Below are 25,200 nucleotides of genomic sequence, written 5' to 3' on the forward strand. Positions count from 1 at the left end.
CGGGGGGGCCCTGAGACGCCTCCGCCCCCGGCGCGTGCGCGAGTCACGTGAGGGCGCGGAGCGGCAGCAGCTGCGGCGGCAGAGACGTGGGCGGTGGCCGCGCGGGTCTGGCGGGACCGGTTTGGAAGACTTTGCCGCCCTGCAGGTACCGCGCCCCCAGCGCCCTGGGCGCCCTCTCGCGGCCCTTCCGCCCCAGACCCCGCCTCGGCCCCCTCTGCGCCAGCCGGCTGCTTCGCCGGACCCCACTGAGTTCTCACCACGCCCCCTAGGCCCCGGGCCCCCTCCGCGGCATCCAGCTCCGAAGCCCCTCGGCGCCCCTGACCCCAGGAAATCTTCGTCCCTCCGTCCCATGAGACTCCTTCCTTCAGACCAAACACCCCCAGCCCCGCCCCTTCACATCTCAGAGCCCTCCTTCCGCCGGCTTCATCCCCACGCCCCCCGCCGCGGCGCTGCACCCCCATACTCTCCCTTACCCCGGGCCTCTCCCCCCAAACCCCGAACCCCGTTGTCGCCGGCGGGTGCCCTGCCCTCCCTGAAGCCTCTCACCCGGCTCCTCCCCCGAGCGACCCCAGCAGTCGCCTCCTTTGTCGGTGCTTCTTTATTCTCCTTTCTAAACGATTTGGTTTGAGTTGTTGTTGCTGTGTTTTTCTAAAATGGAAATAATTCAGAAGAATTGAGCTCCTAAAGAAAGGGCACGCCGATTCCTCATGCAGCGGTCCTGGGTTCAGATAGGATTTCCGAGTTTGCTCGTGTTGACTGGGCCTTGCCGGGTGCTGGAGGGGAAGGGCTGGAAGAGGAACCAGGCAGGTCCCTGTTCTGAAAACGTGCCACCCAGACACAGCCCCAGAAACCAGATCGCTGCAGCGCCCCTCGGCGATCCCAGCAGGATGTGTACAGTTGACTGCGAGGCAGTCTGGGGGTCTCACAGTGGGCTCCCTGGCCAGGACTCTGCTTCTTTCTACACCTCCATCTGAATTGCAAGCAGCCCTTTCTGAGTTGTGGGGTGTTGGGTGTGCTACTTTACCTCTGTAAGCTTCAGTTTCCCCATGTATAAACAGGAGAATCTGGCTGCGCTTTATAAGGTTAATGAGAGAATAAAGTGAGACAATAGGAATAAAGCACTTAGCAGCATCTTTTGCATAAAGCGAGTTCTCAGTTTTACTCTGACCGCCACAGATATCCAGTAGCTAATATCAAACACAATAATTGTGGCTAATAGCTTAGGTCTGTTGAACACTCATGGACGGGCACTGTTTTGAGTGCTTTCTATGGACCACGTCATTTTATTCCTCTTGTAGTTCTTAGGCAGAAACTGTTATCCCCTTTCTTACAGGTGATGTGAGCAACGTGCAGAGAGAGGCAAAGTAACTTCATTCAGGACACACAGCTCTTAAATGGAGAGGTGGATTCCAACCCAGGCAGGCCCCTTTCAGAATGTGTGTGTGTGTGTGTATTTATTTATTGAGACAGTCTCGCTCCGTCGCCCAGGCTGTAGTACGGTGGTGCCTGCAATCTCAGCTCATTGCTACCAACGTCCCCCCCGCCCCGGGCCCAAGCGATTCTTGTGCCTCAGCCTCCCGAGTAGCTGGGTGGGATTACAGGCGCGTGCTACCACACCCAGCTAATTTTTTTTTTTTAACTGGAGACAGGGTTTCACTGTGTTGGTCAGGGTAGTCTTGAACTCGTGGCCTCAGGTTATCTGCCCGCCTTGGCCTCCCAAAGTTCTGGGATTACAGACATGAGCCACTGTACCTGGCCGTTTTTGGTTTTAATTACTGCAGGAATATTGCAGGGGCACAGAGTTGAACAAATTGGTGGTACTTTTTTTTAAAGTAGGTTTTTAAAATTGAAATGAAATACCCATGACATAAAATTTATCATTTTAGCCATTTTAAAGTGTATAACTAGGTAGTTCTTACTATAGTCACAATGCTATACATCCATCATCAGTAACTAATTCCAGAACATTTTATCACCTACAAAAGAAACCCCAACCCCATTAACAGTCATACCCCTTTTCTCCCCCTGTCCCTCAGCAGCCCTAATTTATCTTCTATCTGTGGATTTGCCTACGCTGGACATTTCATACAAGTGGAAACATACAACATACGGCCTTTTGTATTTGGTTTCTGTCCTTTAGCATAATGTTTTCAAAGTTTATCTATGTTGTAATATGTATCGGTACTTCATGCTTTTTTATGGCTGAATAATATTCCTTTGTATGGGTAACACCACATTTTGCTTATTCATTTATTCATTGATAGATATTTTGTTTGTTTCTGCCTTCTGGCAGTTGTGAGTAGGCTGCTGTGAACATGCAAGTAGGAGTTTTTATGTGAGCAAAAGTTTCTAATTATCTTAGGTATCCGCCTAGGAGTGGGGTAGTCTGAATATTTTAATTCTTATTGCACAAATACAGACATGACAGTGAGGAGTATTGGATCTTGGACTAGATTCCAGATTTCTGATTCCATGTTGCTGCTCTTAGGCTCAGCTTCATTGTGCGTTTAGTCCTATACCAAAAATTGGCAGTGAAGGCAAATAAATCCCAAAAAGTCATGATACACCAATGACTAACTTTGTCAAACTGCTGACACAGAGTATGAGAAGCTTCTTAGATTTTTTCTCAAGAGTTAAATTTGAAGCTTTGAACACAAAGCAGTATTTGGTTTTATTTATTAAATAAAATTGTTTACAGCAGCATGTCAGGTGCTGAGGAGGAATATAAAGATGTGTGAGATCTGGCCGGGCACATCCCAGTACTTTGGGAGGCTGAGGCGGACAGATCACGAGGATAGGAGTTTGAGACCAGCCTGGCCAATGTGGTGAAACCCGTCTCTACTTAAAAAAAAAAAAATACAAAAATTCGCCAGGCGTGGTGGCACGCGCCTGTAGTACCAGCTACTTGGGAGGCTGAGGCAGAAGAATCGCTTGAACTTGGAAGGCAGAGGTTGTAGTGAGCTGAGATCGCACCACTGCACTACAGCCTGGGTGACAGAGAGATACTCTGTCTCAAAAAGAAAAAAAAAGAAGTTGTGTGAGATCCCAGCCTCACACCATCACAAAACACCAGGAGGATTAAAGACTTAAACTGAAAAAGCAAAAGTGTAAAATTTATAGAAAATAATTCAAAAAAATTTCTTCATGACCTGAGGCTAAGGAGGGATTTCTGAAATAAAACGTAATGAGTACAAACCCTAAAGCAGAAAGACTGATGCATTTGTCTATTTCGAAATTAAGATATTCAGCCAGGTGCAGTGGCTCCCACCTGTAATCCCAGCACTTTGGGAGGCCAAGGCAGGTGGATGGCTTGAGCTCACGAGTTCGAGACCAGCCTGGGCAACATGGCGAAACCCCATCTCTACCAGAAAAGAAAAAAAACAAAAAACAAAAAACTGGGCTGGGTGGTACATGTCTATAGTCCCAACTACTTGAGATGCTGAGGTGGGAGGATGGCTTGAGCCCGGAAGGCGGAGGTTGCAGTGAGCTGTGACCATGCCACTATACATCAACCTGGGCAGTAGAGCCAGACCTTGTCTCAAAATAATAATGGCACATTTAATTCATCAAAGACACTGTAATGAGACACAAAACATACAGAGAGCTAGTATCTAGACTATTTAAAGAATTCTTACAATTCTGAGAGAAAAAAAAGGAAAGGACAAAAGGTAGGAACGGACGTTTCAAAGATTACAAAACACAGACAGCACATACGTATAAAAAGGACTGTAGCCTTATTAGTAACCAGGGAAATGTAAATTAAAACCATAACGAGATACCATTTCACAGCCACCCTGTTGGCAGATGGTGAAGCTTTGGACACTACCAGCCAGTGACATTGAGGAGTGGCACGAACCTGCTGCTGGCAGGAGTGTGAATGGGTTCTGCTTTGCAAAAGCATTTGGCAGTGGAATGCATGTGGCCCAGCAGTTCAACCATGGGCAGATGCCTTTGAGAATTCTTGCACAGGTGTGCAGGAGATGGGGACAAGTGCTCCCTGCAGTGCTGTTCCTTACTGTAAAGTCAAAACCAACAGAAACAATGCATGTGCCCAGTACCAGCAGCAGGGGAATCTGTGAACGGCAGTGCATCCGAACCGTGAGATGCTGTGCAGCTGCAGAGGAGGATGGACTACAGCTGCAGGGGCATGGATGAGTCTCGCGAATAATGTTGAGTGAAAGAAAGAAGTCACCAAAGGGTCCATACAGTGTGGCTCCTTTACGTGAGGTTCAAAACCAGGCAAAACTTGGCAGTACTTTTACTGTTTCAGAATACATGCTTGGGGTATACAGCTGTTTTGTTAAAAAAGTCAGAGAGTGACTACCCCAGAATTTAGGAGAGAGGCTGCCTCCAGGATAGAGGAGGGGCTGTAATCAGAGGAGCAGCGTACAGGACTTCCAGGACACTGGTTTTGTTAAGTAGACTGGTGGCTAAGTGGCTGTTTTATTGTTCTTTGAACTGTGCATAATACGTTTTACATACTTCTGTATATATTTTAAAAATTTTGCCAGACGCGGTGGCTCACACCTGTAATCACAGCAACTTTGGGAGGCCAAGATGGGTGGATCACTTGAGGTCAGGAGTTCAAGACCAGCCTGACCAACATGATGAAACCCCATCTCTACTAAAGATACAGAAATTAGCTGGGCATGGTGACAGGCACCTGTAGTCCTAGCTACTCGGGAGACTGAGGCAGGATAATTGCTTGAACCCAGAAGGCGGAGGTTGCAATGAGCAGAAATGGCACCATTGCACTCCAGCCTGGAAGACAGAGCAAGACTCTGTCTAAAAACAAAATGGTTTTTTAGTTACAGAAAAATTTGTTTTCTATACATCTCCTGCCCTCCAGAGGCCTGTGCTCTCCTTGGACAACCAAGAAACCAAGATATAAGCAAGTTGAGTGTTTAAATAGAATCCAGAGCAGTGTGTGCTAAGTGCTACATGGGTGAGAGAGATGGAGAGGAACTCAGAGGCGGGGGCAGTGCCACGGCCTGGGAAGGGAAGAGACAGGAAGGAAGTTTCTCCCCAGGGCTGGCATGCTGGTGGTGCTTGTCAGGAAGTGATTGAACTGAGGAGAACGCATGGGACTTGAAAGGTTAGGAAGAACAGAGGATTTGGAGTGCTGAGTACAAGGCAGATTCACACTCTGAAGAAAAGTAAGATTTCTTTGAAAAAATGTTTTCAGTGAAAACAGCCATAGCCCTGGAGCCTTACTGAAAAGCTGGATAATCCCAGCTGGTAAGGAGGGGGACCTCACGTCTACCCTGGTCAGTCAAAGATGACAGGAATCTCTCCGACTTTCTGGCTCCTGAATACACATAGTGGTTTTAGCCTGAGGGAGGCTGCAGAGTTTTCAGCTTGTCTCTTCGCTGTCCTGAAAGCTGAACTGACTGTTCATCCATCCCTTCCTCCCACTGTTTATCCTTATCCCCTGTGGCTGATGTAACAAACTGCCACAAAGGTAGTGGCTTAAAGTGACCCAGATGTCTCTTCCTTCTGGAGACGGGAATCTGAGATCATTCTGACTGGGCTAAAGTCAGGGTGTCAGCAGGGCTGTCTTCCTCTGCGGGTTCCAGGGCAGAATCCTTTTCCCGGCCTCTCCCAGCTTCTAGAGGCCACCCTCCGTCCCGGACTGGTGACCCTCCCCTCTGCCCATCATTGAAACCAGCAGCACAGAGCGCCCTCAACTCGAGCTCTCTCTGACCTCTCCCTCTGTAGTCACATTGCTCTCTGTCTTTGATCTTCCTGCCCCCCTTACAAGGACACATGATGACATTGGACCCACCCCCCCCAGCTCAGAGTCCTTAACTCAATCACATCTACAGAGTCCCTTTTGCCACTTAAGGTAACGTATTTACAGGGTCTGGGGATTAGGCTGTAGATATCCCTGGAGGCCATTACTCTGCCCAGCACACTGTTGTTCACTGGTGCTTTGATTGTCTTTTTTCTGTCCTACTTGCTTTGTCTTCTTTAAAACCCTGGCCAGTCTGCCTTGTGTTCTTTTACCACCCGCCCCACGTCACATGCATTTGGATAGCTTGGTGATGTCCATGTTTCAGCCAGGACTTTCCTCCCGGAACTCTTGGTTCATGAAGGTTTTAGTATTTGATTGGATCGCCCTTTACACTGCTAGGTGGAGTGGAGTCCCCTTCACTGTGGAGTGGGATCGGGTTACAGGCCACAGCAGCGGTGCTTTGAAGAGGTGACTTTGCTCCTTGCAGTTATGACCATAATTGTCCCATGACGCTTTTGCAGTTGTAATGTTTCCTGTAGGTTTTTGATGACTCTTGACCTGTAGAAGTAGATAATGCTTAAAAGATAATAGGGAATTGCCCTTCTTTTTCTGGTTTGGAGACAGTTCTGGTTTTGTTTTGTTTTGTTCACAGATGTTTTAGTTTTCTGCAGAGATGAGAAAACAAAGCTTAAAAATTTTTTTTAAAAATTATTTTATATTTTTCCAACTTCATTGAAGTATAATTGACAAAGAAAATTATATAAATTTAAGGTGTACAACATGATTTGATATGTGTATACTTTGTGAAATGATCACTACAACCAAATTAGTTAAGACATTCATCTCCTCAGTTACTTTTTTATTTCTTTATGGTGAGAACACTTGAGATCTACCCTCTAAGCAGATTATAAGCCTACAGTTTGGTATTGCTCACTACGCTCACCGTACTGTACATTAGATCTCCAGACGTATGCATTTTATAATTGAAAGTTTATACCCTTTGACCAAAACTTCCCACCCATGCCCCCACCTCTAGCAACCACCATTCTACTCTCTGTTTAAGAAAGCAAAGCTTTAGAATAACTTTTTGCAGGGAGATTACAGGAATCAGAATTTTACTGTGTTTTAGTATTGCTTTCCATATCATGGGTTTCTCTAGGTTGTAGGCTACCTTAGTCGGTTTTGAGCTGCTATAACAAAATACCATGAACTGGGTGGCTTGGAAACAGCGAACACTTTTCACAGTTTGGGAGGCTGAATTGTCCAAGATCAAGGTGGTGGAGCCCTCATTATCTGATCACCTCCCAAAGGCCCTCCCTTCTAAACCATCATCTGGGGGGTCAAGATTCAAGACCAAGAATCGGGTAGTGGGTCCGAATGCTCAGACCAGACCGTAGCACAGGTTAATATCTTTCACTAATCAAGCCACAAAACAGTAATGAGTCAGACACCTAAAGCAACTTTGACGAGTCTTGATATCTACATATGCCTTAGTGGGCTTCTAGGCTTAAATGTGTGATAAATTCCTTTGCAAGTTTCAGTGAGAGGCCATGAGCTTTTGAAATGTGGTGGCTTTCTTTTGTCATGAGAAAAATGTTGTTTTCCATCATGTGCAGAGGGTAGGGAAGAAGATCGAGAGGAGGGAATGAGTTTTAATTTCCAATTCTCTAACATTTTTGGCCCATCAGGGTGTGAGAGAATATGTGAAGTGTCTGGTGAGGCTGAGGAGCAGCAGAGGCCACAGAGCCTGTGCTCTCCGTGTGGCCCACCTTCATCCCCAGCTGGGTGACGAGGGCTCAGGACCCCTCCCCTCCCCTGCTACGTTACCTTCCCAAACAAGCCCCACCAGCTCCCTCCCTTGGTGGGAGGAGGTCCAAGCACTCCAGTCTGGCGTGACGGCGTCTCCAGTCTGCCTCTCCCAGCCTCCTTCAAGCCTGTACGCCTGCACACATGGGGCCTCACACAGGATGGCACAGCCTGTGCTGTCCGCGCGGGGGACTTCCCAGTGTTTCCTGAACAGGCCAGATCCTTGACAGTGCCGAGCCTTTCTCCGTGGGCCCAGGCCTGGGAGGCCCCTTCCCTCCTCTCTGCCCAGAGATTCTACTCACACTTCAAGACCATTTCACCCCAGTGGCACCCTTGCCACCTTACGTTGCAGTTGCTCGGTGTATCTTTCTCTGACTTCCATGTATACCGGGTGGCACGGAGTCCTGGTTTATTCATGATGGTGTCCTCAGTCTCTAATGCTTTGTATTTTTCATTGCTGTTCTAGAAGTTTGATTTTCCATGTAGATCTCGAGAGACTGTGGGACCAGTGACCATGTGTGTTTAGGCCCCTTCGCTGTGTGTTCACTATGCATTCCTAAATCGGCATTTGAATGTATCAGTCTTTTGTGGGTTTTGTGGATGTGAGTCAGATCTCTTTGTCTTGAGCTGCCTCTGAGGAATGAAAAACTTGCGTTTCTGTCCATCAAGGCTGAGGACCAGACCTTGAATGCCATCACCCCCTCTGATGTCTGTGATTTTTAAAATATACGTGGCAAACATAATATTAACACATGTTTAAGGTACTTGCACATGATGGTCGTCCCCTGACAAGATGGTGAGGGGTGTCTAGTGGGGGTGTTGAGAAGCTGGGCCATGATGGGCTTGCAGCCTCTCAGCCCCAGGTTCCTGTACTCACCTCTGTAGTGGGTGTGTCTCCTCTGCTGGCCTGAGTGGGAGGTCCCTGGTGGGTTTAGCACACAAGCTTTTCTTTCTGTAAAGGATCAAAGGAATTTGTGGGTGGTCTGCTCCTGAGCTGGGGGCTGAGATGGAGCCTGCTGTGCGGAGACCGAGAGCCGGACAGGAAAAGACTCTGCCTGTGAGCTGCAGCCAGAGATGTGGTAGTGTTGAGCTTCTTTGTGGCAGGATTTGTGGAAGGTGCTGGAGAAACAGAGAGGAGTAGAATTTGGCCTCTGCACTGGAGGACTGCAGCCTGCTGGGGTGGTCAGAGACAGAACAGTTACAGCGCGGTGTGCGTGGTGGAGGAGAGGGAAAATGTGGACCAGAGGTTTCCTTTCATTTCCTCAGCACCTGACCCACTCACAGCCTCGGGGGGCTGCGCCCAAACACAGTGGGACACCTTCCTCCCTGCCACCGTGCCAGGAGATTAGACAGTTGGTGGACACCTGAACTCAGGTAGGCCAGCCAGAATCCCTGCCAGGAATTTGGAAAGAGAGGCCAGGACAGCCTGTGGCAATGTGGATGTTCCAGGGAACGCTGTAGGTGGAACTGAAGAAGGGGTGTGCAGAGCGAGGCAGCGGGAGGCCCATGTGAAACCCAGACAGGCAACAGGCAGAGAAAGGCACCGAGGGCAGCTGTGGCTGCTCCCTTCCCCGACGCCGGCGTGGTGCCTGGGTGGTGGTTCCCCAAGGGTCCCTGGGATTGGAATGGGCTTTTGTCCCATTTGATGAAATGTTCCCTAAGAAAAAAGGCATAGGAAAAGGGGGGCACCCTCCAGCTGTTCCTGAGGACACATGCACTGTGTCCCCAGCAGACGCCAGGCACTTTTCTTAGTCTGAGAGGAGGGTACTTGGTGCTTAGTACATGGTTTGCTGCCGTACAGAGATTCATGGCGTAAGATTTTTTGTGTTTTCTTGATTTTTGAGCACTTGGATGTTAGTTTAATATAGTTTTCCCAGCTGAACTAAGAGGAAAAGAAAAGTACTTGTTTCTTGTTGGTTTTATTCACAGATTGGCCTTAAGAGAAGGACACAGCCGTATACTGCTGACGACCCAGAACTGGCAGACAGAAGGTAAGAGACCCCAGGGCAGGTAACGACCTCAGCAGAGAAACTGGGGCCCCCTGTGTTGTCAGCCACCTTTTGCTAGATATTTACTTCAAAAAGGTTCAGATTCTTGAAAAAAATCAGGCTGAAGGAGGAAGCTTCCATCGGTGTGGGGTCCCTCCATGAGGCATGCCTGACCGTTTTGTAGCGAGAGCCTTACTGTGTACACTTGGAGCAACTAATTTCCCCACAAATACTGCTTTGACTACAACCCATTGATCTTGATATGTAGTATCTGTTTTTTCTTTTTCTTTTTTTTTTCTTATTTATTTATTTTTTTTGAGACAGAGTCTTGCTCTGTTGCCCAGGCTGGAGTGCAGTGGTGCACTGCAAGCTCTGCCTCCTGGGTTCACGCCGTTCTCCTGCCTCAGCCTCCCAAGTAGCTGGAACTACAGGTGCCCGCTACCACGCCTGGCTAATTTTTTATATTTTTGGTAGAGACGGGGTTTCACTGTGTTAGCCAGGATGGTGTCGATCTCCTGACCTCGTGATCTGCCCGCCTTGGCCTCCCAAAGTGCTGGGATTACAGGCATGAGCCACCGTGCCCGGCCTGTAGTTATCTATTTTTTCATTGAAAACATTGTTTTAACAGACTAGATGTATGCCTACCTGTTATTAGAAGAATAAGCTTAACGTTCCAAGTGTCTAGGTTTCTTTAGTCATAGCTTGTTATTCCCAGTTTTATTACGTTTTGCTTGAGAAGTCCTGGTACATACGGGTAATTACATATAGGTCATTGTTTTTGCATTTACTTTCCTCATGGCCATGTGTTTGATAAGTTATGACAAAAGGCACACACACGTTTTATGAGTTATTTCTGGAACTCACAATTTAGGATGGTCTAACATAGAATATCAGGTGTTTTTTTGTTTTGTTTTGTTTTTTGGGTTTTTTTTTTTTTTTTTTTTTGAGATGGAGTCTAACTCTGTTGCCCAAGCTGGAGTGCAGTGGTGCAATCTCAGCTCACTGTAATATCCACCTGCTAGATTCAAGTGATTCTCCTTCCTCAGCCCCCAAGTTGGGTATACACTACCGCACCCGGCTAATTTTTGTATTTTTGGTAGAGATCAGGTTTCACTATGTTGGCCAGGCTGGTCTTGAACTCCTAACCTCAAGTGATCTGCCTGCCTCGGCCTCCCGAAGTGCTGGGATTACAGGTGTGAGCCACTGTCCCTGGCTGAAATCTCAGTTTTTACTGGTCTTATAGGATATTAATGTTTTAGGCATGTCTTTGGGAATCTGTTTTGGGCATGTCTTTGGGAATCCAGTAATTATGACTGTTCAAGGGCTGCAGCCAGTGTGAAAACTCTGATACCTGCCCCGTCATCAGCATATCCAGCAGCAGGAGGGTTGTGGGAGGGGCGGTGGCGCGGCTTCCTGTCATGCACATCTGGAAACAGGCATGCTCATTCGCTACCCAGAAGGGGGGCCCTAACTTTGAATATATTTCAAAGGATTGTCAATCAAAGGATTTGGGAGCAGTAAGGGGTATTGGTGACTGCTGTATGGAAGATTGCTCAGAAAAAAGAAAGACTTCGTTGAACTAGACAGCTCATATTTTAGGTGATCTCAGCCAATCTGGTGCATAAAGAAAAATTACCCCAAAGGAGCATTTATTTTAGTTGTTTTTAGCTTAAGTATTTGGCTTATGTACTTAGGCAAATTTAAAATGTTTCCTTTTCCTGATGAACTTTGGCATTCTCGTTGCGGGAGGTGAGTTTCTGTGCACAGAGCCCCAGTGGGCAGCATTTTACCTGTAGGGAATAAAGGGGCCCAACTTTTCATTTGAGGAAAACTTGTTTGTTTGTTTGTTTTGAGATGGAGTCTCACTGTGTCACCCGGGCTGGAGTGCAGTGGTCCGATCTTGGCTCACTGCAACCTCCACCTCCCAGGTTCAAGCAATTCTCTGCCTCAGCCTCCCAAGTAGCTGAGATTACAGGCACCCACCACTATGTCCAGCTAATTTTTGTATTTTTAGTAGAGATGGGGTTTTACCATCTTGGCCAGACTGGTCTTGAACTTCTGACCACCCGCCTTGGCCTCCCAAAGTGCTGGGATTATAGGCATGAGCCACCGCGCCCGGCCGAGGAAAACATTTTTTAAACTTAATGCCACATTAGCTTAATTTGGTAACTTCATATGGCAGCAATATCAACTTCACACGGTACCACTATGGAACTTTCTGTTTTTGAGAGATTGTTTCCTTACTGTAGGGCATTTAGGAATCCTACTGCTTCTCCACTTCTTCAGTTTTCCGTCATATTTATTTTGTATGTTTTGTTGATTTGTAATTAACACTACACAGTTATATATATTTATTCAACAGTTTTTAAATTATTTTATATGCCTTTTGTCACAATATGGTGCCGTTCCTGTGCGTGTTCCATTTCAGTGGTTAATTTGTTTTCTTCTGCTTGGTTCCTTTTTTACTGTGCAAAACTTGGTTGAGCTCAAATTACACTGCAGTGGAGTAGGAGGGAATTCGCCCATTCTTTCTTAAACTTATGCTAATTTTTGCTGCTACTGTTGGGTATTTTCTTAGGTTCCAGACTTTTTTTTTTTTTTCTATTTTAAAGGGATTTCTTTAAAAGTGGCCACCCCCAGAAGTTTTATATTTCTTTTTCTTTTGGCTTAAAATCAATGTTCTTTTTAGAATATAAGCTGTGTCCTTGGGTTTGTGTGTATCTGAGTTCCCTGTAATATAAGTGTAGTCTATTGCAGTCGTTTTGATATTTTGTCTTTCACAGGATGAACACAGTTGGTTTAGCCTGATATGAAGTCCACTCACTCGGTCTGTGGCCAGGGCCCCCCATGCCTGGCCTTGGTCCACTTCTGCAGGGTTATCTCTGGTTGCAGGCACACATCTACCAGATCATGTGACAGTTTACATTATTTTGTTAAAAGTCTGTGTCTTCACCTAGGGACGGTCATTTAGTTCATCTGTGAATCCTTCAAATCACAGTACATAGAACCTAGTAGGTGCTTAGTATGTGCTTGCTATGTGGACACTCACCAGAGTTGTGTTGGACTTTTCTTTCCTCAAATGTAAGGGACCAGGCAACATGATGGCTACAAATTAAGTTAGAAGATGGAGGAGTGCTCACTCTATTGTCATTTGAGAAGCCATTTTTTCCAGGCTTGGAGGGTATCTCTTTAAACAAAAAAAATTTTTTTTAAATTGATATAAAGGTTTTTGAAAGCCGAGTTTTGTCTCCAGTGGATTGTAAGCTTTTGAGGCCAAGGCCATGTCTTAGTGCCACCTCTGTTTCATCTCCTTTGTCCCTACACAGGTAGTAGGTCCTCCGTACTTGCTGATTGTGAATAAAGCAAAGAAATACAGGTACCTCCGCTGTATGAATTAGAAGCTTTGTGTTTGTTATTATTAGACTAGGAGCGTGTTTCAGGTGCAGAGCATATTGTGTTTGTCTCTGTAGCCACAGCATGTAGTGTAGTACCTGATTTTAGTGGGAATTTGGTAACTTCTGGTAGTTATCTTGATTAGTCTCTTTGGAAGAAAGTAACTTTATAAGCTACAGATGTTAAATGATGAGATCATAAATTGACTGAATCTCCAGGCATGGTGGCTCACGCCTGTAATCCCAGCACTTTGGGAGGCCAAGGTGGGGGCGGATCACCTGAGGTCAGGAGTTCGAGACCATCCTGGCCAACATGGGTGAAACCCCATCTCTACTAAAAATAAAAAATTAGCCAGGTATGGTGGCATGTGCCTGTAGTCCCAGCTACTTGGGAGGCTGAGGCAGGATAATCGCTGGAACCCAGGAGGTAGAGGTTGCAGTGAACCAAGATCACACCACTGCACTCCAGCCTGGGCGACAGAGTGAGACTGTGTCTCATAGATAGATAGATAGACAGACAGACAGACTGAATCCATGGGTCACGTGCATTTGAAAAGTTATTGTTATTTGAATGCACAACTGACAAGATCTGATGCCCTCAGCTGGATGTCTTCACTCAGACTGTGTATGTTCCTTTAATTTATTAACCAAAGAGGCTCTCTCTCTTTCCTTCTCCCTGCAGGTTGCCATGGCTGCTGTTGACAGCTTCTACCTCTTGTACAGGGAAATCGCCAGGTCTTGCAATTGCTATATGGAAGCTCTAGCTTTGGTTGGAGCCTGGTATACGGCCAGAAAAAGCATCACTGTCATCTGTGACTTTTACAGCCTGATCAGGCTGCATTTTATCCCCCGCCTGGGGAGCAGAGCAGACTTGATCAAGCAGTATGGAAGATGGGCCGTTGTCAGTGGTAACCTACTTTATAATCAAAATAATCTTTTCTATGAAGTCAGATGCATTTTTCAAGGAGCTATTGAATTTAATGTGATGTTTTTATGGGAACATGCTGATAAAAAAATAAAATTTATGGCTCCTGCCGTGATTATGTTCACATTTTCTTACTGTTCTCATCTTAGGAAGAACTTGCCTCATGATTGGTATCCTTCCTATTCTGCTCTCTCCTGTTCCCAGGCCTCCTCCAGACCCACTTCCTACCACTTGCTTTTCCTTTTTGTTCTCTGTTTTAAAATCGTCTTTAGAAACTGTCACCACTTTCAGAAATGCTTCACGTATTTTGAATTTCATTTTAATTTATGAAGATTTCCCAGAAAAGCACCTCCTGCCACTCATTCAAGCCAGATAATAGTTTGAAAACAAATTCCTACTGTGTCTCCTAATCAATATGGTGAATGTAAAATAACTCCCTGTCTGTGTGTCAGGATATCTGGGAGAGTGTTTAGCATGTGCCCTTCACATTCCTGACTCAGCAACAGTGCCCTTGACTCGTAGATATTAGAACTCTCTTGACTTCTAGTGTGAATTTTTCTCTGACTAAACCTGACAGGGGGTACTTCAGGTCCATTTTAAGGGTCACACCATGAAATGCGCATGCTCACTTTTCCTGACTTGCATCCTAGGTGCAACAGATGGGATTGGAAAAGCCTACGCTGAGGAGTTAGCAAGCCGAGGTCTCAATATCATCCTGATTAGTCGGAATGAGGAGAAGTTGCAGGTTGTTGCTAAAGACATAGCCGACACGTACAAAGTGGAAACTGATATTATAGTTGCGGACTTCAGCAGCGGCCGTGAGATCTACCTTCCAATTCGAGAAGCCCTGAAGGACAGAGACATTGGCATCTTGGTAAATAACGTGGGTGTGTTTTATCCCTACCCGCAGTATTTCACTCAGCTCTCTGAGGACAAGCTCTGGGACATCATAAATGTGAACATAGCCGCCGCTAGTTTGATGGTCCATGTCGTGTTACCCGGAATGGTGGAGAGAAAGAAAGGTGCCATCGTCACGATCTCTTCTGGCTCCTGCTGCAAACCCACTCCTCAGCTGGCTGCATTTTCTGCTTCTAAGGTCAGATATTACTTATTGGAAGATGAAATCCTAATACCACAGAACATTTATTAACAATTGTTTGGTCTGATTTGTTGAACTCTTTGTCAGCAACTCACATTTGCTTATCCTGTATTTTTTCCTGAATTGATAATAAGCAAATCTTTTTTTCTCCTGGATTTTCAAGTTCACCCAGAATTAAAAGTCTTTTCCTTCCCTCTGTCTCAACAGGCTTATTTAGACCACTTCAGCAGAGCCTTGCAGTATGAATATGCCTCTAAAGGAATCTTTGTACAGAGTCTAATCCCTTTCTACGTAGCCACCAGCATGACAGCACCCAGCAGCTTTCTGCACAGGTGCTCGTGGTTGGTGCCTTCGCCAAAAGTCTATGCACATCATGCTGTTTCTACTCTTGGGATTTCCAAAAGGACCACAGGGTACTGGTCCCATTCTATTCAGGTAGGAGTGTGCTTCAGGTCTCATAATTAGATTAATGCATCCTGAACCTTTCTCAGTGATACAGAGGAATCTGATTAAAGCCTAAGATGAGAATTATAAATTCTGACTTTGAAGCCTGACACTTAATAATTTTGGTTAAGACACTAAATTTTCTTTTGTGAGATTATTACATTAAGAATTTTCAAAATTCTTTCGAAGTTCAATCTATGTGGCACCTCAAAGGTGAAATATACTGCTTTGGCCAGGGTGTGGTGGCTCATGTCTGTCATCCCAGCACTTTGGGAAGCTGAGGTGGGCGGATCACCTGAGGTCAGGAGTTTGAGACCAGCCTGGCCAATATGGTGAAATCCCGTCTCTACTAAAAATACAAAAATTAGCTAGGTTTAGTGATGTGTACCTGTAGTCCCAGCTGCTTTGGGAGGCTGAGGCAGGAGAATCGCTTGAACCCAGGAGGCAGAGGTTGCAGTGAGCCGAGATCGCGCTACTGCATTCCAGCCTGGGCGACAGAGCAAGGCTCTGTTTAAAAAAAAAAAAAGAAATATGCTGCTGTAAGTGGATGGTAGGACTATAAAAATGCTAAGTATTTACATGGGAATTTCAAAGTAAAAGATTCTAGTACTGCTTGAGGACTACCTCTAAGTTAAAAATATAATCCAAAAAAACCACAAAACCACAAGATAGGGCTATATTTCATGTAACCATTTTATCAAATAATATATCCATATAGTCTTAGACTAATTTTTTCAAGCAGCATAGAACTTTTATTTTCAGCTTATCGTTTAGGCGTGACAAAGGATTGGGACCTTTTAGGACTTTGGAAAGTGGGGTCAGATATTTGAAATTGTGATCCTAAGTATTCATATGAGGATGCATCATTATTCATTATAATATATTTGAGTTCCTCTTTCTGGTCTAGTAAAGAGTTGTGCCCTAGTTTAGAATTTTTTTTTTTTTTTTTTGAGATAGAGTTCTGTTCTTGTTGCCCAGGCTGGAGTGCAGTGGTGCAATTTTGGCTCACTGCAACCTCCGCCTCTTGGGTTCAAGCGATTCTCCTGCCTCAGCCTCTGGAGTAGCTGAGATTACAGGTGCGTGCCACCATGCTTGGCTAATTTTTGTATTTTTAGTAGAGATGGGGTTTCACCATGTTGGTTAGCCTGGTCTTGAACTCCTGACCTCAGGTGATCCACCCGCCTCGGCCTCCCAAAGTGCTGGGATTACAAGCATGAGCTGGCTGGGTGCGGTGGCTCAAGCCTGTAATCCCAGCACTTTGGGAGGCCAAGGCCGCGGATCACAAAGTCCGGAGATTGAGACCATCCTGGCTAACACGGTGAAACCCTGTCTCTACTAAAAATACAAAAAAATTAGCCAGGCGTGGTGGTGGGTGCCTGTAGTCCCAGCTACTCAGAAGGCTGAGGCAGGAGAATGACGTGAACCCGGGAGGCAGAGCTTGCAGTGAGCCGAGACTGTGCTACTGCACTCCAGCCTGGATGACAGAGCAAGACTCCGTCTCAAAAAAAATAAATAAAATACAAGCGTGAGCCACCACACCTGGTCCAATTTTTTTTTTTAAATATTCGGAGTTTTCTTAATTACCAAACACATATTTTTGGGACTGTTTGCATAAAGAGTATTAGATTTACCACTACCAAATAAACATATACATATATCAACAGTTACTTATTACTTTCATGAAAATGAGAGCTTAATAAGAAGCAGTTTTGGTCGGGCATGGTGGTGGCTCACATCTCTAATCCCAGCACTTTGGAAGACTGAGGCAGGTGGATCACCTGAGGTCAGGAGTTCGAGACCAGCCTTGCCAACATGGTGAAACCCTGTCTCTACTAAAAATACAAAAATTAATTGGTCATGGTGGCGCACGCCTGTAGTCCCAGCTACCTGGGAGGCTGAGGCAGGAGAATCGCTTGAACTCGGGAGGCAGAGGTTGCAGTGAGCCAAGATCATACCACTGTACTCCAGCCTGGGCAACAGAGCTAGACTTCATCTCAAAAAAAAAAAAAAAAGAAGCAGTTTTATTTAAGTAGTTGTTTCTAGGTCCTTTAATTACTTGAGAAAAGCAGAGAAACCCTAAAAAGTAGTCTTAGAAGTCACTGACCATAAAATTTTTTTAGAAATAAAGATATGATGAGGATGGGGTTTAGATGCAGTAGATATTTTGACTGTATTTATAAAACACGAACATTTTACTCACAATTAAATTTTGTTCACATTGATAAACTTTCCTTGAGAATGTATTTTTCTGCCAAGAAATTCTGTTAAGCTGATTTAATTCCTGGAGTAGTTTTCTGTATAAAGTTGTTAACACTTTCTGTTTTCATTTTATGTTACTCAAATTATTTTCAACACTATCATTGTTTATTTCCAATTTTACGTCAAAGATTTGATTCATCCTTTGATTTTTGTCCATGGCATATTTCTCTGGTAGCTTTTGCTGCTGTGATTTTCTTTGTTCACGGAGTGCGTGAGTGTGTGTGTGTGTGTGTGTGTGTGTGTGTGTGTGTGTCCTCCCTAGAGAGTAACCTGTGTCCATTTATTGACAAGAGGATTGGATAACCTCTATTATCATGCATCAGTTCAGTTCAAGGCTAGAATGTCAGTACTTGCCAAGGGCCTGTCTCTTCTCTTTCATATATGTGGTATTAGAACTTTCATTCAGTTCTGGACAAATCTGTTAGAGGAGTGTGGGCTTTCTCCACCTCAGCACTGTTGGCATTGAGAGTGGATAATTCCTTGTCATGGGGAGTGTCCTGTGTATTGTAGGATGTTGAGCAGCATCCTGGGCCTCCACCCACTAGATACCAGTAGCATCCACTCCCAGTGTGACAACCAAATCTGTTTTCAGACATTGCTGTATGTCTGCTGCTAGCACAAAGGGCCTGAGTGAGACCCCTGAAGCAGAGCAGCATCAGCAGGACTCCCTCCCCTGGTCCCCTGAGACCCCTCGTCATAGGTCAAGATACCATCCCAACGTCCTGGTGTTTCTGATTGTTTTCTTGTTGAACTTTGTTCCATCCTACCTGACAAGGCCCACTTTTCTCATAGAGTACTAACCATGTATGCGTCTGTCTGTTCCAATGGATTTATTCCTATAATGATTTTGAGTTTTGTTTTTTTTTTTTCTTTTGAGACGGAGTCTCGCTCTGTCGCCCAGGCTGGAGTGCAGTGGCGCGATCTCGGCTCAGTGCAAGCTCCGCCTCCCGCGTTCACACCATTCTCCTGCCTCAGCCTCCCAAGTAGCTGGGACTACAGGCACCCGCCACCATGCCCGGCTAATTTTTTGTATTTTTAGTAGAGACAGGGCTCCACCTTGTTAGCCAGGATGGTCTCGATCGCCTGACCTTGTGATCCACCCTGCTTGGCCTCCCAAAGTGCTGGGATTATAGGCATGAGCCATCGTGGCCTGCCGATTTTGTGGTTCTTAACCAGTGAACATTCTGTTTGTATCACATTAAGTAAAGATAGAATTGTATTTACATGCAGGACAGTCCAGCCTCATTACAGAAAGTAGGGTAGGTGGGTGGTGGTCATGCTTCTATTCCCTGTAGAATCTAGGGTAAGATCTTAGGCAAAACTAGGTATTCAATACAGTAGTGCCTGGTGGCTCCATTGTTATTTGTTGTGACTGGTGGGCATTTGTTGTGACTGGTGGGCATTTGTTGTGACTGGTGGGTATTTGTTGTGATTGATGGGTATTTGTTGTGATTGATAGGTGGGTTATTTGTTGTGACTGGTGGATATTTGTTGTGATTGATAGGTGGGTATTTGTTGTGACTGGTGGATATTTGTTGTGATCGATTGGTGGGTATTTGTTTGACTGCTGGGTATTTGTTGTGACTGGTGGGTATTCGTTGTGACTGGTGGGTATTCGTTGTGACTGGTGGGTATTCGTTGTGACTGGTGGGTATTTGTTGTGACTGGTGGGTATTTGTTGTGATTGATGGGTGGGTATTTGTTGTGACTGGTGGATATTGTTGTGATTGATAGGTGGGTATTTGTTGTGACTGGTGGATATTTGTTGTGATCGATTGGTGGGTATTTGTTGTGACTGGTGGATATTTGTTGTGATCGATTGGTGGATATTTGTTTGACTGCTGGGTATTTGTTGTGACTAGTGGAATCGTTGTATTCGAATTAGATTGTCGTTGTGATTGGTGGGTATTCGTTGTGACTGGTTGGGTATTCATTGTGACTGGTGGGTATTCGTTGTGATTGGTGGGCATTCGTTTTGACTGGTGGATATTTGTTGTGACTGGTGGGTATTTGTTGTGACTGGTGGGTATTCGATTTGTGATTGGTGGATATTTGTTGTGATTGAAAGGTGGGTATTCGTTGTGACTGGTGGGCATTTGTTGTGATCGATTGGTGGGTATTTGTTTGACTGCTGGGTATTTGTTGTGACTGGTGGGTATTTGTTGTGATTGGTGGATATTTGTTGTGATCGATTGGTGGATATTTGTTGTGATTGGTGGGTATTTGTTGCGATTGGTGGGTATTTGTTGTGATGATTGGTGGGTGACTCTTGTGACTGAGTGGGTATTTATTTGTGACTGGTAGGTATTTATTTGTGTCGATTGGTAGGTATTATTTATTGTTGTAGTGGTGGCTATTTGTTGTGACTGGTGGATATTTGTTGTGATTGATAGGTGGGTATATGTGTTGTGACTGGGGTGGGTATTTGTTGTGATCGATTGGTGGGTATTTGTTGTGACTGGTGGGTATTCGTTGTGATTGGTGGGTATTTGTTGTGATCGATTGGTGGTGGGTATTTGTTGTGACTGGTGGGTATTTGTTGTGATTGATTGGTGGATATTTGTTGTGACTGGTGGGTGTTTGTTGTGATTGATTGGTGGGTATTTGTTGTGATTGATTGGTGGGTATTTGTTGTGATTAATTAGTATTTGTTGTGATTGATTGGTGAGTATTTGTTGTGATTGGTGGATTTTGTGCGCTGGTCTGTGTACTTTTTCCTTCAGTGTTGATTTCTGGTTCTAACCTTACAACCTTTTTCTCTTTCATTTTTAGTTTCTTTTTGCACAGTATATGCCTGAATGGCTCTGGGTGTGGGGAGCAAATATTCTCAACCGTTCACTACGTAAGGAGGCCTTATCCTGCACAGCCTGAGTCTGGATGGCCGCTTGAGAAGTTTTGCCAACTCCTGGGAACCTTGGTATTCCGACATTTGGAAAAACACATTTAATTTATCTCCTGTGTTTTATTGCTGATTATTCAGCATACTGTTGATTAGTCATTTGCAAAGCAGACATCATACTGTCAGAATGCTGTGAAAAACCTCAAGGGTGTGTGGATGCCACAGGATCAATAATGCCTGAGGCTGATTGAAGACATCTACATTTCATGCTTTTTCCCTAACCTGTTCAAAAGTTACGCTTTTCTGTTGTTCTAGAGCCACAGCAGTCTAATATTGAAATACAATGTGATTTGTCACCTCGTATAATTTCAGATGTTGTTTTTTAAGGGAAATTGACCTTTACACTAGAGGAATTGTACTAGTTTTTAAATGTGCATCAAGAAAGACTACTGAAAAGTATTATTTTATAACTAAGATTGCTGGTACTATTAGGAAGAATCTGTGTGTATTGTATAGGTCTAGCTGTTTGACTATCTGTAATGAAAATGCTGCACTTCAACTGGTATTTCATTAGAGAACCGTGTGTATGTACGTGTGTGTGTGTGTGCGTGTGTGGTGTCTTTGAGCAACTTTATTTATGGTTACCATATTTTTAAAAAGATTTTTTGTCAGGATGACTTAACATGGAATCTTAGAGGGTATTAAAACAATCTAGATTATTCCTTTTCATCCTAGATAAGCCTACCAAATTTCATGCTGTTGGTTTGCCATGAATAATACTACTTCCTACATTATATTTTTGTTTTTTCAAATCTGCTATGGAATGAACTTATTCCTAGATTTGGATATGTAAGAGAAACCTGCAGCCATCTTTTGATTTATAAGGCAATCCTTGTGGATAAATAGTGATTTCTCAGCCTCTGACCCATTTTATAACTGAAATTTAGCCCTTTGCAGCTTGTTATATCTGGTTTTCCTACATTTTTCTATGTAATATTATTCCATTCCAGTAGCATTATTGATAGAAATAGTAAGTATTTATGGAATAGTAAAATATGGACAAATTATGTATGTGACATGATATATCTGTCAATAAGTTAGAAGCTTATTCTTGGTCTGTGTAATGAATTTATGTATTGTAGTGAATACCTTAATTGGTGTGAAGATAATTATGCACAAACCCTCACAATATGTGTTAACATTGAAACCTATGAAATGTCCTTAGTTTGGGTCTTATAAAGCCAACCATTTTTGAGGACCATGTACCTAGTGCTTTGAAAACTATAAATCACTATATGAATATGACAATATGTGCACATTTAAAATTCAGAGCTTGGCATTGTGATACTGATGCAGAAGCTGGTAGATTGGTTGAAAGTCTGGACTCCTGTGGCATTTTTTTTGTGGCATGATAATCTGTCATAAGCAGACCTGAGCACAATTTTATGGACACAGTTTTGCCCATGGCATTGCCTACAGGATTTCCAGATGGGACTTGCACTCAGAAGATCAGCAGCCAACTCCAGAAGCTCTTCCATGCTCAGATCATGTCTTCAGAACTTAGATGTGAACATCTACACACTGGGAGATGCTGTCTGACCCCCAAGGTTTTGATGGAGTTAACTTGGAATCCTCTTGACTTCATGCCACATTGACGTGAACTTTGATGTGTCATAAGCAGCAGCAACTTCGTGTGAAAATATTGTGAGGTAGTTTTATGTAAGGTTGCGTGGTCCAGTAATGTCTTAGATTGATAAATTAGGTATGGAATCGGAATCAGTGTTACGTGATGAGAATAGGTGAACGCACCGTGTCAGTGATGATGTAAAATTCTCTCCTTGGCAGGACATGGGCAAACGTGCTGATTGGTGCAAGTGTGGCGCAGAGCTGTCCGTAGCTGTAGTGAAAGATGAAGCGCAAGACCTTCTCTAGGTTTTCTAGCTTTCTTAAATATATTTTTTTCCCCAGAGCTAATTTGAAAGTTGATTGGACCACTGTGGATGGGGTCTCATTAATAATGTGGGAAATATGGGCCAAGCACGGTGGCTCACGCCTGTAATCCCAGCATTTTGGAAGGCCAAGGCAGGTGGATCATTTGATCCCAGTAGTTCAAAACCAGCCCGGGCAACATGTCCTGTCTCTACAAAAAATACAAAAATTAGCCAGGCATGGTGGTGCATGCCTGTAGTCCCAGCTACTTGGGAGGCTGAGGCAGGAGAATCGTTTGAGCCCGGGATGCAGAGGTTGAAGTGAGCCAAGATCGTGCCACTGCACTCCAGCCTTGAGACTGAGCGAGACCCTGTCTCAAAAAAAAAAAAAAAAAAAAAAAAAAAGAAAAAGAACATGGGAAATATGAACCTTTGAAACTTAATCTGTGAATCGAAAGTTTAACAATAAAAGTAGTTGTTTCTGTTTCCTTTGAAAGTGTTTTGTTCCAGATGTTTGTAATTTGGAATGAGAGAATTTTTTTTTTCTTATAAGTTATTACAAGAAATTAACTTATGAACACCAGTGGTCATAACTGGTTAAAAGCTGACAAGTCAGTAACAAAATTGTTGAGAACAATGTACCTAGTCTTTGGAAGCTGCTGAGTTGACTTCTGGATCTCTGCCTCTTGGTAGGTTGAGTAAGGTGAAGATTGATTTGCTCATGGAATTTGGCTGTGTGGAGGGAGATCATTGGTGATTTTTTTCCATGAGCCATTTCAGTCTTCAAGCTAGATTGTAATGGATTCAAGAAAGAGTGGGAAGAAAAAAAGGGAAGAGAGCAGATAGAGACAGCTCCTAGGAGATTTTCCTGTGTTTCAACCTCAATTACTTAAAATCTAATCACATTTGGGAACCAGAGGGTTAGGTGGTTATGTCCTCAAAACCTATTCCAGTCTATGTCTCAGTCTCAGTATTGGCTTATGTGTTATTTTTCTTTTTAAAGATTCATATATGTTTAATGAGTATAAAGCCAAGCACAGGACAGTCGTGAATTCAGTAGAAATATTCTGTGTAATTCCTGGCCGGGCGCGGTGGCACACGCCTGTAATCCCAGCACTTTGTGAAGCTGAGGCGGGCGGATCATGAGGTCAGGAGTTTGAGATTAGCCTGACCAACATGGTGAAACCCCATCTCTACTAAAAATACTAAAATTAGCTGGGCGTGGTGGCATGCCCCTGTAATTCTAGCTGCTCAGGAGGCTGAGGCAGGAAAATCACTTGAACCTGGGAAGCGGAGGTTGCAGTGAACTGAGATCTCCTCGCTACACTCCAGCCTGGGAGACAGAGCAAACCTTTGTCTCAAAAGATAAAAAAAAAAAAAAAAAGACTCTATGTAATTCCTATGGTGAGACTGAAAGGGAAGGGGAGGAGGCTGTAGAACCCACTCTGGAACACGCACAAATAGAACTTCCACAGCAAGCCCCCTGCGAGGGCGATGTGCTCTGTGCAGCCCCGCACAGTGCCACTGTTGAGGGCGGGATAATGGTGCTGCAGGTATGAAGCCAGGTGCTCCCCGGAGGGGTGGGGGTGGACAGGCTCATGGCCTTCCCGTGGCGTGACATTGACACCCTTCTCCAGTAAGTATTTGCTCGGGTGGTTGTGGAAATACTTAGGGGGGTGACCTCCATCAGTGAGTTGGATGGGAACTCACAATGGGGCAGGACTTGTGTCACCATGCTCTGTGGACAGTAGTTTCCCCTTATCCACAGTTTTGTTTTCTGAGGTTTCAAAACCTGTGGTCAATCAAGGTCCAAAAACATTCAATGGAAAATTCCATAAATAAACAGTTCGTAAGTTTTAAATTGCACACAGTTCTGAGTAGCGTGATGAAATCTCGCACCATCCCACTCCCTCCTGCCTGGGATGAGAATTCTCCCCATGTCCACAGCTTGCGTTCAGGTAACCCTTATTTTACTTCATAATGACCCCAAAGCCCAAGAGTAGTGATGCTGGCACTACGGATATGCCGAGAAGCTGGAAAGTGCTCTTTTAAGTGAAAAGGTAAAACTTCTCCACTTAATAAGGAAAGAAAAACATTGTATGCTGAAGTTGCTGAGATGTACAGTAAAACAAGTCTTCTCTCCATGAAATTGGGAAGAAGGAAAAAGAAATTCATGGAAGTTTTGCTGTCGCACCTCAAACTGCTGAAGTTCCAGCCACGGTGAGTCCAAGACCATCCACCGGAGGTCTCGGAACATGTCCCCTGGGATAAGGGAGCTCTACTGCACTGCAGGCTGTCACGGTGTTGTCGAAGATAAGGCATATGTAACACTGTTGTCACACAGCTGATGCCCTAGGCTGTGCTTGTTGGAACAGTTTACCCGCTCACTGACCCAGAAGCTGGGGATACGGGTGGCATCCTCAGCCTCCTCTTACCTCACCGGCCCGTGCTGTGTAGCTGCTGCAGCATGTCACCACGGCGGCATTGACCGCCTGTCCCATTCCCTAAGCCACCGGTTCCTCTTTTTCCTGGGGCTGCTCAGGCAGGGGTTCTCCATGCCTTGAGGATCACGAGAAGCTTGCAGTTGCGAGGGTCCAAGCTGCTGGGAGGGATTGAGAACCTCAGTGCGATGGGAGGCAGATGATGGGGAGATGGGCGGGGATGGAACCAGACGTGAAAAACCCGTTATTCAGAAGCTTCTCAGTGGGGGGCTGTCGGGTTTGTCTGAAGTATCTTCTGGATGAGGGAGGCGGCCACGGGGTGGCTGTGCTTGGGAACGCTGTGTG

General features: G+C 44.9%; 1 protein-coding gene across 2 annotated transcripts; it reads left to right on the plus strand.

The window, feature by feature from the left end:
* The first annotated feature begins 30 nt into the window (after nt 1–30).
* On the plus strand, nt 31–22,910 carry HSDL1 (hydroxysteroid dehydrogenase like 1). Of its 2 annotated transcripts, XM_009196951.4 has the most exons (7): nt 31–145; nt 8,807–8,914; nt 9,470–9,531; nt 13,603–13,828; nt 14,496–14,941; nt 15,152–15,379; nt 20,420–22,906. In XM_009196951.4, exons 4-7 carry the CDS (start codon nt 13,609–13,611, stop codon nt 20,516–20,518), a joined length of 993 nt encoding a protein of 330 aa, XP_009195215.1. In that variant the 5' UTR covers nt 31–145; nt 8,807–8,914; nt 9,470–9,531; nt 13,603–13,608; the 3' UTR covers nt 20,519–22,906. The 2 variants fall into 2 exon arrangements, with proteins under 2 accessions (XP_009195215.1, XP_003917295.1); XM_003917246.4 differs by lacking the exon at nt 8,807–8,914 and having other exon boundaries at nt 35–145; nt 20,420–22,910.
* Nucleotides 22,911–25,200: the final 2,290 nt, after the last annotated feature.

Source organism: Papio anubis, chromosome 18 (assembly GCF_008728515.1).
Source record: "Papio anubis isolate 15944 chromosome 18, Panubis1.0, whole genome shotgun sequence".
Taxonomy (NCBI): domain Eukaryota; kingdom Metazoa; phylum Chordata; class Mammalia; order Primates; family Cercopithecidae; genus Papio; species Papio anubis.